This window comes from Saccoglossus kowalevskii, chromosome 5, assembly GCF_978046115.1.
Source record: "Saccoglossus kowalevskii chromosome 5, keSacKowa6.1, whole genome shotgun sequence".
In the NCBI taxonomy this organism is placed as follows: Eukaryota; Metazoa; Hemichordata; class Enteropneusta; family Harrimaniidae; genus Saccoglossus; species Saccoglossus kowalevskii.
The window spans coordinates 18,927,017-18,944,945 of NC_140645.1; the positions used below are offsets into that span (position 1 = coordinate 18,927,017).

Consider the following 17,929-nt stretch of genomic DNA (forward strand, 5'->3'; position numbering starts at 1 on the left):
GAATCTAACTGCCTAGGGTGTCCTAAAATCAGCCATTGCATGCAAAGTGATATAATCTAACTACTTAGGGGGCCCTAATCCATCCTACACAGTACTCCCCTTGGTTGCCAAATATCACCGGCATCAGCATGAGGATTATGTTGAATTTCTATAAAAACACGAAGAAGATTAACCTGATTTCATGAGTATTTCTTCATGAAATCCAACATTATTAATTTTTGTTCAAAATCGATGACAAGTGTCGGCACGTTTGTGCCTTAATGGACAGCAAACTTGAGTACCCAAAAGCGAAAGAACAGTGGGCGATTCAATGCACTTTTGAATAATTTAACCTAATATGTAGTATTAATCCAGTTTTTCTACATGGGTTCTTTAGAAATTTTATTTGCTGCAATACGATTTCTGGAAGCTCTCTCTCTTGCAAATCAATGATCTTTTTATAGTCTGTCAAGCAAGAAACTATTTTAAGACATTGCAACATTTTGTGCATTCTTGTGTATTTCTATAATCTTGTTAATTTTTGACCAACTGTTTTGGTTACTACTTTTGATCAAATTTTTTTTTTAAATATGGAAACAAAGCATGCAGGTTTTTTGAAGGGTGACATAAGTTCACTTTTTACAAATGATGTAAAATTTTAACTTTTTTTTTTTTTTCGATTATTTTAACTTTTAAATTGACAATTTTGATTATAGATTTCCTAAAACACAGCTCAAAATTGGCAAATTGCTAAAACTTATAAATTATGCAAAGATTGTTGTAACACAATGCCTATGACGTGAAATTTCAATTATTGCCGTAAGATATTTGTGACATTTTGTTGTCTTTAAGAGAAAGGGGAGTAGCTGCGGAATGAAAAATTGAGTGAGATCAAATAACTCCTGGTAAATTATTCATTGAATAATATTTTAACTTCACAAAATTTTAAAATTTTGTAAAATATTGTATTAGAGTACGCAATCAATAATTGTCAGAAATTTATAGAATTAATTTCATTCATTTTATATACTGTAAAATGACTAATTTTCACTGAGTTTAAATTTCGCTGATTTGCCATTTCAGGCATATTCAGTAGGTTTCAAATTCACAGGTTTTATCATTTAGATAATGTGTTCTATGCTAAATTTTACTTATTCACTGGGTTTTAATTTAGCGCATTTTCCAGTTAATGAAATAAGCAAAATTAAAACCCAGTGAATAATTAACCCCTTCACAGTAATGGGACAGAAGCTGCGTTTATTTCAGTAGAGTATAACCGGAATATATATCACCAGATCTGAGACGTCAACCGAACCGTAAATCATTTATACCAGTCCTGGTGTCTTATCATCAAAATTTATCAAAAAAATGAAACTTAATTAAACCGAACAGTGATGTTCTGGTTGAAATTCTTTTATAATGCGGAAACATAGCTGCAAAGAATATAAAATCATAAGTGACATTATCAATTGGGAACGAAGATATCGCCATTGTTGTTGTGTCGTTTATAAACCTCGCTTTACACATTTTGTTGAGTTCATCGTGCATTTGAGATTTGCTACATGATTTATATGACATTTACAAAATGCTAAATTTTTAATAAATCATAGTAACTTCTTTATTCCTTATCTTGTGTATAAATATGGAGAAAAGTATAATAAGCAGGCACATTGATAAATTGAAAATGATTAATTTAGAAATTTCTATAGTTTTACAAATTTAGCATCTTAATGCAGAATTTTGAAAGTTTTTGGCTTTATTGTGAAAACAAACTAGAATAAATATGGCTGTCTGTTGCCTGCACAAGTACATTTTACTATTTAGATGGGTTGTTGTTATGGAAACTGCCTACATTTTCCCCAAGAGAGAATATTTTGTGAATTTATGAAATCATGTGTTTCGCTAATTTCTGGAGGAGGCTGCTAGATTTAGAAAGTAGGAGCCCAACATGTGACAATTCTCTGTTGGTTGCGAGTCTTAAAAATACAAAGTAGCCGACTGAAAAAACCAACTAGACAGCTATTTAGCCAGTAGCCCGCTCTTGAAATCCCTGCAAAATCTTGTATTAGCGAACAAATTTGTTGGGGTTCATTGAAGAATCATCCGCAAATTGCAAAATATTGTGTCGCAAAAAATTAGCTGTTCACAATATACAAGACTGAAATTTGCATGCAAATATGAAAACAAGGGATCTAAATTTAGACTTTTAAACCAACATTTGGCACAAAACATTAGGATTAGTTTTTCAAACCTGTGGGCTGGATTAAAATGACGGAAAACTGAAAATCATTTTGGCATATATGTTTCTTGCATAACAGGAAAAATACATGTAATTGCTTCCAGTCAGTTCTGTGTTTTGGATGATATTATCATCTTTTAAGTAAATCTTAGAGCTATCAAGTCATTTGGGATAGTTCCTTACAGCGGAAATTAAATGTACATAGTATGTGTGTATTTGGCAAAACATCTTTTTCTGCCTCATAAAAGCACTTGAAAATCTGCGCAATTTTAGGTACGTCTATTTCAAAGACTGTAGATTTAAATCATGTAATCAGAAGGCCTGTCTGAAGTTGGCCGTCTTGTGTTTCCATTCTCGCAAGATGGAGGGCACATCACTTTTCTTTCTCAGCATGTGTAGATAGTCTTTTGCCATTGTTACAATTGCGACTTAACAACTAACTGACGTGTTTCGGTCTTTCTTTTCCCCATCATGTTTTGGACCTTTTTTTTTATCTCCAGGGAGATCGTGAGGGGAATTACATTACTTACATTCTGTAAATCTTTTATAAAATTTGGTATTTACAAGTATTTACGATTTCATCCGGGTTTACGCCGTCATACATGTTTACGTCATAAACGACTTTGGTGTTTGGGAGGATTTACTCTTTTAGTTGAGACAATCTCTCCTCCAAGCCTTTCCTGTTCCGCTAACATGAACTGATGTTTCATTGCAAAGCTTAATTGTTGAGTTGTAATGACCCCAGGGGGTGGGGATTAAAGGCAACAGAAGATAAAATCGTGGGGAAAGACGTTGACAAACACAAAATATTTGCTGTCTTTGAGTAGTAGCATTTCTTTCTCCATTTCCTTGTGAAGAGCGTTCAAACTTGATGTAAACATTTATGTTTTACAAACATTGTATATGTCACATCACACTTATTGATGACCACCGCAACTTTTGTTGCAACCAAAGTTCATCATTCCTTCACAATTTACCCACAATTCACTGTTTTCACACTTTATCCACAATTAATCTTTGTATGAAGTTATCCATGACTCATAGCTGTGATAAATACATCCACAATGCAATATTTCAGTCGTCGTGTAAGATTTCATCACATTGCCTCGCTCAGTCATATTTTACCCACAATTCACTGTTCTGACAACAATGCATCAGTAGGCATATTAATCTAACTCCTCGTCTGGCATATACTTTACTGACATTATCTCTTCTGAACAAAAAAAAAACACAAGAGATGTGCGCGTCATATGTGGCATCGCAAACGAGGATTACTTTTAGCATTGTCATTGGCTCATTGTTGTCACAGCCACACATGTGGGGTGCTCCCTTTTGTTTCTGAATAATCTCAGATGGATGGGTGTCAGTCAGCTTTGATAAAACTTGTATGATCCCCAGTAATCTACATATCAAAACAAACTCACTGAGGGAATCATCCTGTGTCAGTTCACAAGGTCTATTTACATAATGCATCACACTGCAGGATTACAGGAAAGCGGGGGAGGGTGGTTATTTGTTTGTTTTCTCGTAACAGCTTGAAGTAAATCTTTATGGGTTTGATTAGCAAATGTATTCCAAGATGCCATTACGATGTCGGGGTTAGTCGCTATCCCCTTTCATTGCTGCTTTGTACTAGACAAGCAAAATTTCCAAAAATCACATCAGATGTTTTCATGGTCTGATTTTGATTCGGATCAAATTATAAAATTAATTTCATTATTGTCGTCAGGGTTGTCGAAATGAAAGATAGCAGTTTTGAGTCTGTAACCAATTTTTTGATTATTTATGGTTATTTTGTAATTCACCGATTTTCAATCGAAATTGGACAGATTGTAAAAAAATTTGTCTGTCAAATGACATTTTGTTCCTGTAAACAATATGTTGGGTAAAAGCCTGACTGTCATTATTGTGTAGATTTTTTGTTTTAGTTTTTTAGCGTATATTTAATTGGTCTTATTTTGATCCAACTTATTGGAAATGTCAGGAAATGGATTCCGTTTTTACGGCGAGGCTATACTCCCATCTGATTTGTTAAAGTTTGTGTATGTTTATATGATTTCTTCGATGCTTACAAGATTTTGTTACTACGGTAATTTATGTTTTGCGACATCATTCTGGATAATTAGATGTTGAAAAGATAATTGATTGTAAAACAGTAATAGCTACATTATTTTAAATTCCCAATTTATCATAATAATTATCATGTTTTTGTTTTTTGATAACTGTATATCGCAATTGTTAAAAGAAGAAAAAAACATTTACATAAAAATGAAAGAAGAAAATGTTTTGTATATGTAGGTGTTCGCTTTTAGGCCATTTTTTTTTAGTTTATTTGTTGTAAGCTTACCTGAAAAAAGAACAGCAATACAGAAATTTTCTAAAAAGCTGGTCATAGAATACAATGCACCTCCAGCAGCTGGCATCCACAGTTTGGTCCGGGTTTTAGGCGGGATCGGTTTTGATTTTAACTAATTTGGAGCCTACCCCTTGGCTCTGTGTTCATTCTACAAGTCCCCAAACAGGGTAACTCCCGGGTACTTTTTCTAAAATGTTAATAAGGATTTAAAAAAAAAAAACTAGTTTCAGTCAAAATTCTGGAGCGATTTTGTAATGATCAGTAATGCGGATTGTGTATGGAATGCTGCCAACTTTTGGCACAATTTACAAAATGACTTTTTATAGTCCACATGAAATGTTGATAAAATTTGACAAACTTTTTGGTCAAAAACTAAAAGCAATATCTGAAACTGTCTGTATGATCCAAAATGATGATGAAATTTAGTGAAAATTGTACAAAATGTGAAAATATTTTCACTGAATTTTGGGCGGGAAAAATATCTGCCACTAAAAGGGTTAAAGCGTTGTAGTCTTCACTGTATTATGATAGAAATTTACCAAATTTGAAAATGAATGCAACACAACAACTGTTAGCTTAGATATTGTTGTGGTTGATCCCCCTTAATAATACTGTATTGCAACGACCAAAAATGTTGTATTGCCTGCAAGGGAAAAGTGCAGACACTATTTACAAATCACTGAAAACCATCAAACAACCTCATCTGGAACTAATAATGTGAGGCGAAGTCAATGAAATTAATGCTGTATATTGGAATTAAAGTTACCAATGATCCCCCCCAGAGGGTACCAACAATAACAAGACTATTATGTGGAGGGAAAAAACGAAGGACAACATGAGTACATCTTTTGCAACAAGAGTGCTTTTGTTTAATACAAAAAAAAAAATGAAAATTTATTGAAGTTTTATCCTACTTTAAAGGCAGTTGTAGACCCTCTGGTTTAGTTACTAAAGAGCTGTTTAAAGTTTGTTGTTGATTCACTGGCTCTTGTCCGTCATCGGGTGTGAGCTGAAATCTCTCGTCTACAATCCCTTGCCGCTACAAGCCTTTGACTAAGGCCGCAAATTTTTTATGCTGTTTAGTTGAACAAATCTTGTGTTCAGCAGAGATTATGTTTTACTTTACGTTTCACTCCTTGAGGTGGTCTGTTTTATTTCATGACGCGGCTTTGAAGGAGGTTTTTGTGCAATCAGTTTTTTTGTGTTTTTTTTTTGCCCATTGGGCTACTAAAGTAATGCTTTGGTCGCAATCTTCTGATCTGTAGTGGATGTGTTTTGCTTAGTTTGGTGTTAAGAAATTCTCATATGTATATGGAAGAACTAAATATTTGTGGAAGCAGATTGAAAATAAGTGTATTGGATGGATCACAAATGGGAAAACAGTTTGTTGAAATGATTGAATTGCGCTGTGAAACTTGGTGATCTCACTGAGAAAGTAGAGTGAAAAATTACGGAATACTGTGAAATACTTTATTTTAGCTGGAATTAATTATCGCTGAAAAAAGCTTTTTGGGTGTTTTGTATGGAATTTATTTTCACTGATTTTTGATTAGTTGCATGTGAGAAATAGGAAAAAAAGTATATTCGCTGGATTTTATTTTCACTGAAGCATCCCTTCAGTGAAAATAAATTCCAAGTGAAAATAAAGTAATATACAGTAGTAGTTTACCCTATAAAGTTAACTTTGAGTCACGTTCAAAAAATATTCATTTATATTTCTCGCTGTTGCGAAAATTTGACAAACTTTTTGATCAAAACTAGAAGCAATGTTAGATTTTGTCTGTTTTATCCCAAATTAAGATTGAATTCAGTGAAAATTACAGAATATGTGAACAAATTTACCCAAAATTGAGCGGGAAAAAAATTTGCACACAAAGGGTTAGGAAATTAATTAGAATAATGATGAACAGATAGAGAGAAAAATAAAACACAATTCCCATGGTACTGAAAAATAAATCTGTCCAAAATTCAGTTATTTTTTCTCTTGCAAAGCTTTATTTACAGGTGAAGTTAAAAATGAATGTTTAACAAAGAAATTACGTTCGCAGTGCACATGTTTTAATTATTCGGTCTATTATAGGGAGAAAATATAATCTTATGGCTGGTAAATTAGGGCAGTGATAAACAACATTACAATGATGGTGCACTGTTGTGGTGGTCTTTTAACAAAACATTTAGACTGGCTGAAACAAAAGAACATCTGCAATATGGTGTTCTACTGTTTTATGTCTGTTCTTCACATGTCATTGTGTGTGGTCAGTCTGCTCGCTTTGGTCACTCAAGCTGCTCAGTTATCAGGGCACTTCTCAAAAACAGGAGTAACTGAGTGTTTTTTTGTTAAAAGTAGAAAAATCAAAATTCTGTGTTATCAATAGACAACAGACATTTGCCTCATGATTTTTTTAGTCGCAGGTTTTTTTTTGTTCTGATGAAATAACCAGTATTACAAAAAAGTAAGAAAATACAATTTATAAAAAATAAAAATTTTATGATAGCAATCTGTTTTGTTATTTTACAACAAAAAAATTTAATGAATTAAATTGTGGGTTTTGAGGACTCTCTCCTCATCTCCTCTATCTCTACTTTATCTTCTTGATATGAAGAACAAAATGCCCGTCTCAAGTCAGTATAGATGGGTAATTGTCTCATAAACTTGTGTAACAATTCTTGTTGACACATTTATTTCCTAGACATTAATTATGTTATTAATTATCATAATCCAGAGTACTGATAAATACTGAATAGACGTTTTGGGTGTTTTGTATGGAATTTATTTTAATCGATAATTTTCACGAGTTGAATGTAAAATATAGGAAAAAAGGTATATTCGCTGGGTTTTATTTTAACTGAATCATTCCTTTGGGCGAAAATTAATTTCAAACGAAAATAAAGTATTTTACAGTGATCCCTGTAAAGTGTGGGCACCTCTCATTAATGTATCTGTTACACACTAACAATCACAAAATATAGGTTTTAGTAAAACATCTGTTGCCATGGTGCCAGAATGTGTAATATTTTCATCAACCTATAATTATGACAATACATTGTAGTTTACTTAATTGATCGGTTCTGATTTTTACCATTAAATATTTTCCAGCATGGAATTTAAAAATATTTAAATTTTTTGTTGATTCTCAAATTACTGATTTTTCATTTTAATCACTGTAAGGTGAACATTTTAATAGTATATAGAGCTTATTTATTCGCTGGGTTTTATTTTCGTCTCGTTGTTACCTACCGTGGAAAAAAATTCTAAATGGTGGCCACCTTGGTTAAAAGGCGGTGGTCGTAGTTTCGCATCTTGTTTGATATGGAATTCATATCGACGTACACAATACGACCGTTCAAAACAAATTGTTTATTTACATGAAATTCCTACATGTGCTGCACGACTACCACTGCCTCTTAAACAAAATAAAACACTTTTATGAAACTCGGGGGGGGGGGATTATTTCTCCAGTCTGAAAACATAAACACTGGCATACTAAAATTAATATTCATCTGAAATTAAGCATGAAAGACTCCATATTGTGTAATTATTTGGAAAACTATCAAAAAAGTTGTAAAAATTTGAGATGGCCCCTTACTGTGCAGGGTATAATGGTATAATAATATTACCATGTTTGTGTGTTATTAATTGACCCATAAGTGACAAGGAGAGAGTTCACTCCTGAGTAAGGGATCATCTCATTTTACTCACATGTAAAATCAGTTATAATCAGAAGTCAGTTATAAGGAGAAGGTCACCTGCATTTATGAACGGGGAGAAGAAGGTCCTAATATGTGAGGGACTTTAATTTAACAACTGTTATTCAGAATGTGGTATATTCAAGTGTTTTTTTTTATGATTTTGGTTGGTATTTTTACTGCATTTCTGATGATTGTGACTTTTGTTATAATATAGAGACAAATTTTAGCGAGTTAAATTTTCTAACAGTAAAAAATATTTTCTATGGATTCTTACAATATAGTGTCGGAGACTTTCACAAAATCTTGTCTTCAAAAAAACCATAAAATTCTGAAATCACAAAAAGTTCCAGCGATGAAAATTGAAATGTTTACAGTAATCTTTCCAAAGGATGTGAAATTAAATGCAGTTGATCAATCCTCCTAACTTCCACACCTCCTTTTTTTCATTTTTTACTCTTGCCAGTGTCACCATGGTAACAGTTTGCTGAGAAAACCTGACAAAATATGTTGAAACAACAACCAAACAATCACGAATGTGTACGCATTGGTATGTCCCTGGACTAACAAAAAATGTCACGTTTTCAGGAATAGACATCAGAGCAAAAAAAAGTTTTTCCCATTCTGAGGCTTCTAATTCTTTGATCACCTGATTGAATGTGAGTGCTGGAACGTGGTAAACAAATACTCAAGAAATCTTTTCAATAGTATGCGTTACCATGACACTGACTTTTTTTCAACCAAATTAAATGTTAATTAAGGTGTTTTGGGTGCTGGTAACACTAAATAATGGTCCACCTCCCTTGGTTAAAAGTACCGACCCTCACACAACAAAGGGGAATCATTCAAGCGTAAAATTATGTACACTTCAACCCACCACTCAGCAGCTGTGGTACTCTTGTTTTTGATCGGGACTCATCTCAACGTGCGGTGTATTATTCTCGGTCACAATGCTTCCTTGCGCCTGATTACTGGCCCACTGTTACAACATTGTTGCCAAGATTTCCACTGAAGCATAACATGGGTTTTTTCAGTTATTTTTTTTTTCTGTACTGAGGCACGGACTGCGCCTGTTTAACTTTTCTGGACACGTTTCCTCAGTGCGGCATGCATGAAATATACCGGATTTGATGTGGAACCTTCTGTGGATTTATTAGAAGAGAAATACCAATACCCCCGAAACAATACGCTATTAAAGGTTTTTTTTTCTTCGTATCACGTGCGCATTATGCAAACATACGATTCCAAGCCGGAGATTTAGGCTTAGCTGTGATTCCTTTTCTATATTTGTATTTTGTATGTCGCATGTACAGAAAAAAAAAATACTGTTTTCTGACCCACTACAGACTCCTACCATTATAAACAAGGGCGTATAACCAAGGGCTTGCAAAGTCTGGAGTGATGTTTATTTTTCGTGATTTGAAAATAACTCAACATGGAGACTTTGTTCAAAATGATATATTATGGGATAGATGTGGTTAACGTCTAAACATACAAAAATTTCCAAAGCACTACAAATTCCTGATATTTTGTTGAGTGAAACCAACCAACAAATAAATGAAAACTAGGGGGACTCAAAGGTGTTTCCATGGAAACAATAACTTTGTGATTTCCCTACAACATTATAAGCTCTAACTTGGCAGCCATTTTGAATTGAAAATTGCTCACGTGACATAAAATTGATATTCATAAGTTTGTAGCAGAGTTTTTCATCTTGTCTTTGAACATACAAACATTCTTGGGAAATATTTAAAAAAAAAAAAAAGATAATATTAAACATGATTCAAAACACGCATATGATCTCATTAAATTTTGTTATAAAAATTTGGGTTCTGTGAACTGCTCAAATTTCCCCGCAAGACAAATTATGTTCTTTCATCAGTGAAATTTACTATGTGTACAAATTGTACAGGTGTTTTCAGTCGAGGAATCTCGTCGTCTTTCGTCAAATTAGCTTTTAAATCATCAACATTTTTTTGCCATACAAGTTTATATTGATGTTGTCTTCATTATCGTTAATGTTCCATGACTTGTCAGCTGAAAAGCAAGTGAACATGCCAAATTAAATTTTATTGCATTTTTGGAATTGTTCACATTGACATATTGGGCTGCCTAATGCAGCTACGGTTTTTTATTAATTAACTATAATGTATTAATAATTATGTACATTGACATTGTAACCTTTTAATAATTTATTCTTTGTAAAAATGAGAAATGTTATTCTTGTTAAATTTTGACAACTTTGACAAAAAAAAAAACACAACTTTATTATATCGTAAAAGATTGTGAGAATTACTGATGGTTCTGATGTGAACTTTTTAAGCATTGCTGTTTCAAAAAAAAAAAATTACAAAGCTATCCAATCAGTGATGGCGTATGTACATGTATATCGATGAAATGTACACTAGTTCAAAGTTTGTTATTCGTTCCAAATTGTTTATTTATGAATAATTAAATCATAGCCTCTAAGCATTGTAGTTGTGTTTCAAGTATTTTTAGGGTAGAGCTGAAAAAATAAACACTTTGTGCTGCAAGAAGGTGATAGACATTTCCACAATCCAATTTTGTCTTAGAGTTGTCATTTTTTTAAAGTTGTAGAAAAAATGCTTTTGTTTTGTTTGCTTTCTGCTTCTAGGTTTCCTTTTTAACATTTCATAAAATTTTTTATGCATCTCATTAATTTTTGACTTTGTCCTTTTTTTTCAGTTCCTCCATCATGTGCATCTCTGTCTGGCGAGGGCGCTGTAGTAGCAAACCAAAAATTCACCTTGACCTGTTCAGTTTGCAGCAGCAATCCCGCTGCAAGCATAATCTGGAAAAAAGGGAACAGCATAATCAGTGGTAGCGTGGCTGAAAACATTAAGGGGGCAACTTACAGGCGAGGGGAGGACAATGGAGAAGTGACCGAACAACAGTTAGAAATAACTGTGTCTCCATCGTACAATGGCGTGGAAATTCAGTGTTTTGGGAGAAATTTGGAATTCAGCGATGTTGAAGTGGCATCTCAGAAAGTACCTGTAGTAGTCTTCTGTAAGTACCACCCCCTCATTTATGTACCTTCCCATCCTATTTTAAATGAGATAGTCCGCTTTTCTTTACTTTATTGAGGCAGATCACTGGGGGGGGGACAAACAACATGGGATTAAATGCCTGGAGGTGAGTGTTTCAAACGATCAAAACCACATTGTTGCTGAAATTTGTGTTTTCTGTGTACTGATCTGTGTGTAAATTATCAAAATACACTTTATACAAGACATTCACCTGAGATGCAATGATATAACATGACCTCAATCAATTCCCACTAAAAAGTCTTCTAACAAAAGTTGTGAAAGTGAAAAAAAAACAAAAAAAAAACTTAGCTTGCTTTGTAACTATAATGTGTAGTTTATGTCTTGGCCTCCGGTACTTTATAAGGAGACTTGGACTGGACAAGAAGACCTGACTTGAACTTTGACCTCTTCGGTTCTTAAATGGCTGTTTCACTTGTTGAGCTTTCTGGGACAATCTTTTTTTTTTCTTCCTGACCCGCTAGGTTCAATTACTCTTGTTCTATTTCTTCTTTTGTCAAATGACAGGAGCCAAATTATCAGCAAACATTTTTTTCTATTTTATTTATACAATATTGTTAATTTTGATCCAGATAGACGTCATTTTCTATTTACTTTTTGATTTAACCTTTTTATCACAAATTCACAAAATAGGCTGTTTAACGTCTGAACTTTTCTTCAGAAGATTGGGGCAAAAATGGCAAAATTTTTTGAGTAAAAACTGAAAAGTCACTAAAATTTTGTCCGTTGGCTCCAAAATTAGGGTTCATTTCCAGAAATATTGAAGAATATAAGAAAAAAGTGCAGAATAATTTGGGTGCGAAAGTCTGGCAGTGAAAGATAAAAATTTATTTATCATAACTAATTTATCATCAAAGTTTAATAATTAGAGTCATCTATTGCTATGTTTGATATGGATCCCGTGCTAAACATGTAAAACTACTTCATTAGCATAGACGAAATTCAACCAATGATGATGAAACTTAAAATCAGATATATTCTAAAATTAGCTGAGTCCATGCAAAGCTATTTACAAGATTATGCGTGATTGGCTACCCTTACACTCACTCAGACCAATCAGAGAATAGCATATTTAATGACAGTATTTTTTTCCAATGTGTCAGATTTTGCCTTGTGTATACGCTTAACTCAACTGCATTTCTGCGAATATACTAATCCGAAATACAGAAAAAATAACTGCACTGTATCCGTAAATAGCGACATGTGTCGCTGATTTCATTGTTATCGCAATTAATTTTAATCATGAACATGTCAAGATAAAATCAGTGTTATGAATAGATAATTGTCGTAGAAGCCTAAATCATTCATGAACTTGATACCCCCTCCAGCATGTGTACTTTTAGTACCAGATGCTTCAGTTTGGTCGATATCATCATTTTTTTAACGAAAATGACAAATACGGAATTAAGTCCTGTATTGTGATGTGATAAATTTGACAGTCATACAAATGTATGTCGTGTTTATCTTGTAGCTTTTTAGTCGGTTATTGTCATCGCCTTTTCTATCCATTAGATCGCCATTTAGTGGTAGGACCAGAGGACAATAAATTTCAAATTGGACTTTTCATTGTAAATTACAACAAAGTGGTCGTCGTTTTTAATCTTGCAAATACGAACATGTGTCACTTCGCAATATTTTCACTGTATTGCATCATGGGAAATGGCGAAAATAGACACTTGCTTCGAACAAACTTTGAAAATGTTTAATCTAATGAATATAAACCAAAGACTTTGTATAAACATGTCATTTTGCAATGTTTTCACTCGGTTCCATGCACTGCATCATGGGAAAGAACAACACAATTTGATTCAAAAAAATATCTTTTTGTTTTCATGAGATACTTAACCAACTTTATTTCCATCTTGGCTTATAAATAACTCGCGTAGCAGGCAAGCAAGTTGAGGTAGTAAGCCATGGATAGCTGCAATATTTTGGTTCTTTAATTGTCCTTCACTTTGACAGTCTTATTGAAATTCTACTCAGAGATTAAAAAAACAATCACCGATTATCGAGGGATATCATCGGAAGAACCTCTGGATATTTGAGACAAATGCCATTATTAAACATTGAGGGTAAGGCAAGGAACTTTTGCGAAAGAAAACAAAGACCATCTTTAAATTGAGGATTCACCTGATGAGGTGAAAAAAAAACGAGCAAGTTAGGAGACACTTTAGACTAAAGAAAGCAAAATTTCTGATGTTCTTGTGTATTTAATATTCATTTCAACAGTGTCCAATGTTTGAAAAAAAAAAAATTGTCATTTTGTTTTTATTTTTCATACAGGAATACATAGAATATAGTTGATACATGTGATTAGGAGATATTCTCTTGATATTTAAAGCGTTGTAATAGATTCAAAGAATGTCTTTGTTTTTGAGAAAAAAACTGCCTCATTGCCAAGTATGGTTTGCAGAATGGAGAAATAACTTAAGAAATTAATTTACTTCAACAAAGTAATTTTGGTTTATGAATTTAAAAAATTTGGCAGGAACTCAGCTGATGGTCAGTTAGGCTATTTATTAGTACTGTGAGTGAAATGAAAATATAGGCTATAATAACAATATTTTATATTTTTGGAAAATGCAATTTTCAAATGACTTGTTTTTGCGATGACGAAAAATTTAATATTTTTTTTTAATTAATAGTCTGTATAGTTTTTATTTCTGTTTTTTCAGCTACCAAGAAACTATCCCAAACTATTTTCAATGAACTTATTACTTTGTTTGTTTAACACAGTCCTCCTGTTGAGTTCAATGTAATTGTTTCCAACATTTTGTTGTTGTTGTTTTTAATTAATTCATTCCAATAAATAAATGTTGACATTGACTTGCCGAAAAGAAAAAATCAATGTATATGTTAATAGTTTCAAAATTTTGTAAAAGTACATTTTGTAGCATTTTTTACTGGGGCTTGAAAAACGTTTTGTGTTGTTTTTTTTCAGTGCCAAGGAGTTTGAAAGTGTTCGACTGTTATTGATAACATTAAAAGCAGTCTATTTTATACATGAGTGTTCATGGCCCCCCAGGGCAAACAGTCACTGTTGAAAAAACAAACCCAATATTGACCACGTCCATTGCCAAAGTGTGAAGGACATGCAACTCTCTACACAATTTGAATAGATCAGCCACCCCTGGAGTTTGTTTTGTTTTTGTAATGGAATATTCCATGCCCATTGATCACAATAGGTTAACTCAAAGTGTGTGACATTTATAGGGGTGTGATGGGTAAAATCCCCTCTCCTTCCCCTCATATGCTACATTTTCATTCACCTGTACGTGTTGGTCATTGATAAAATGTAAAGGGATGAATGAATTGTGTTTTTATCCAAAATGTGCAAAAATAACACAACATTTTAAGTAACGGGTACAAATAAAAGTGCTACGATTTCACAACAGAATTTTTTTGGGAATTCAGTCAGTTAAGATCGTGAAATTTTGTAACAGTGAAAATGTCGACTCTCGCAACATTTTTTCTTCACAGACGTCATAAAATCAACCAATAACAAAATTCCTAGTGGTGAGAATTAAGTATTTTTTTTTATGTAGTTTCCTATCATTTTCCACTGAAAAAACAAATATTTAAAACTGTATATTGTTTTACTTTCAGTTCCACCAACCTACCCAGAAGGTTGCATCACATCTCTCACTGGGTATCGCGGCTCCCTCCGTGAAGGTGACAGTCTCACCTTAATGTGCACATCCTGTAGTAGCAGTCCGGCTGCTAGCATTCGATGGTACAGGGATGGTCAGGAGATCCCGGGGATGAACCAGGACATGCTGACTAGCGGTTTGTTTGGTGGGAAAGTCACTGCTCAGGAAATTACGCTGACTGTGTTTCGCGAGCACCACAATCACGATTACCATTGCAGTGCGTTCAACAACATGGTGCCAAACAGACCGGCTCCGTCCGAGGCCGTCAAGATACAAGTCCAATGTAAGTATTTAGTGTTACTTTTAGAGCAGCTGCCTTGTGTCTCTGTAAGATAACTTTTTCTTTTAAGTCAACCAATTTGGTCAAACAAAATTTTGCTTTAGGAGCTAAAAAAACCCTCAATTTTTCTTAAAAACTTCACTCATGCCTCAAAGCACCACAGACAGTAGGTAATGTGTTAACATCACTCCCATAACTCGCCACAAATCGAACTGCATGAAGACTATAGCGTTAAGGTGTTATGCCCACCCACCACCAGAGGGCACTGTATTCAATTTGAGCAGATTTACAGATTGTTCAATTTACCCAAAATGCATTGCAGATTCATAGATTATGGTAGAAGTTAGTGAATGTAATTGAAATAAAGTCGATGCAATCAATACGAAATTTAGAATTCAATATGGCGTCAAACATTTACCGCAAGATGGTACATTGAGCATGAAAAAAACAACAAAAAAACATTAATTTATCGTAACACATGGGTAGGAGTAGTGTTAAACAAAATAATATTGATTAAATTCAAGCTGTGTCCTTGGCTAGGAAGAGTTATTTTGTGTCAAATGCTTGACGCATATTGACATTCTCGACATCTGCGTGTATTGTTAATTTAGCAATTTAAACTTTTGCTCTATTCTCTCAAATCTCGCCTGTCCTGATTGGCTGAGAATTTCTTTCTCATAGTATTGCTGAGTGTATGACCCAATGAGGAGAAGCGTTACAATTAGTTTGACTTCTAAGAAGTGCCGACGAACACAATTTACAGCATGTGCTACTTTTATGAATAAATATGAGCTCTGCCTGTCGGGAAAACATTTCTGTTTGAATTGTGCAATTAGTCAATTTGGTTTCCACCTTTCGAGATGTTTTAATTTAATTTTGGTGTGATGATCATTGCACCACAATCCGGTTGTTGTGGGTCCCATATGGCATGTACACAAATTGGTGAAATTTGTATTCACACTATACCGGGGTATATCACTGTATGTTCTGCATTTGAGCTTTAGTTGTAACATTTGATGTATATTTTTGCTGTTTTGAAATTATTTGATCTGGAGGCTGCATCATGTTGCCTCTCACAAAATAAAACCTAAATCTTTTGAAATTTTTAATCACAACCATTAATTATTTATAATTATCCAAAATTGACAACAAAATTATGGAAAATGCCTAGAATTGGCAAAATAAATCTCCAAAATGTTGTCGTAAAAAAATAATTCTAAGGATTAAAATTTGGCAGTGTGTTACGATTAAAAAAAGACGCAGTTTCATTATTGAGCAACCAAAGTAAAAAGCGTCTTTGTTTTGATTTATTTTTTCATTTGATGTGATTGTTTGGAGTACGACTCTCTCAAAATTGCAATCATGATAACTGTCATCTTGAAGTCAGTGTGAGTTGCAGGCATGCAGTTTTGATGATGTCACAAACTACCGATAATATACATTACAATAAACTGCCGAAATAAATTATCTGAAAAAATATTCTATGATTTTCTAGTATGGCAGGCCCTGTGAAGTTAACAAAATTTATGTTTTATTGAAATTTATAATAATGATCGATTGATAATTATTACCCAGGCAAAGTGGTTGTAATAGTTATCAATTTTTATTAACTAGCAATATTAACTAAATTTACCTAGTCTTGTCTTGGAGCGTATTATGTGAAGGTGTATGTCATTTGTGACCAGACATTCAACAAAAAAATCATCGCATTTTATTTTATCATTTTTTTGGAATTTCTGATCCTTCATCACCATTATAGTATATGGCGGTGTAATATTACCGGTACACGGTATATGACGTTGATTTCATGATGACTAAATCGTTGCTTCTACTGCAGCTGCAGATTTTTGGAATTATAAAATTAGTTCCCGTAATCTCATATAAATGAAAAAATAAAACAATGTAATTAAAAAATTTAATTATCAATAAAAATTGCATTAATAATATGATAAAAAATCTTGGATGATCCGTTTTTTATATATATATTTTTTTATATATTGTGGGTTTTTAATTTCTACATCTTGATTTTACTTTCAGATAAACCGCAAGTCATCAACACTGAATTCAACCGCATGGCGGCAGCAAATAGCGGTGAGGAAACCCGACTGATCTGTCAGACCAACTCAAATCCCGCTCCGCAGGTGTACTGGTTCCATGGCAACCGACGGATCATAAGTGATGGAGTACATTTCACGGTCACCATGGTAACAGATGATTCCATCACCACCAGCGTGCTATACATTAATAGTGTGGAACCGTTGAGGGACTATGGAACCTACAACTGTACTGTCAATAATACGATGGGTATGGACAGTACGAACGTTTTTTTGGAGGGCAAAAGTAAGTGTAAGTGAAAAATCATGACAGAATTACGTTAGTTTCAGTTTGGACCCCTTAAGTAGAGTAAAATTAGAAAAAATTCTCTTCTGTCATCTCGTGTAAGTAAATAACTATCTATCTTTTTAGATTTTTTTTCCACTCTTCTCAATTTTTCCAAACTTTAGTCTTCCGCCAAAATATGTCTATCTTGATATATTTCAAATTTATGAAATTTATATGGCTTTGGTTTCCGTGGTAACATTTTGAAGTTTTTTGGATCAGTTTCAACACTTAGAATTAGAAATATTGTCAGTGATATTTTTTATCTTGAGTAAATTTTCAAATTTTGTG

At 33.4% G+C, this 17,929-nt stretch overlaps 1 protein-coding gene across 3 annotated transcripts in view; it reads left to right on the forward strand.

Annotated features, from left to right (window-relative positions):
• The window catches only part of LOC100373872 (nephrin-like), a 69,356-nt gene that overhangs the window by 43,227 nt on the left and 8,200 nt on the right, over window positions 1-17,929 (forward strand). For 2 of the 3 annotated variants that reach the window (XM_085499195.1, XM_078011371.2), the window contains exons 6-8: window positions 10,968-11,291; window positions 14,936-15,262; window positions 17,297-17,605. In XM_085499195.1, the coding sequence (XP_085355321.1) occupies window positions 10,968-11,291; window positions 14,936-15,262; window positions 17,297-17,605 (960 nt within the window). The remainder of the gene's footprint in view (window positions 1-10,967; window positions 11,292-14,935; window positions 15,263-17,296; window positions 17,606-17,929) is intronic. The other variant, XM_085499196.1, reaches the window with a different exon arrangement.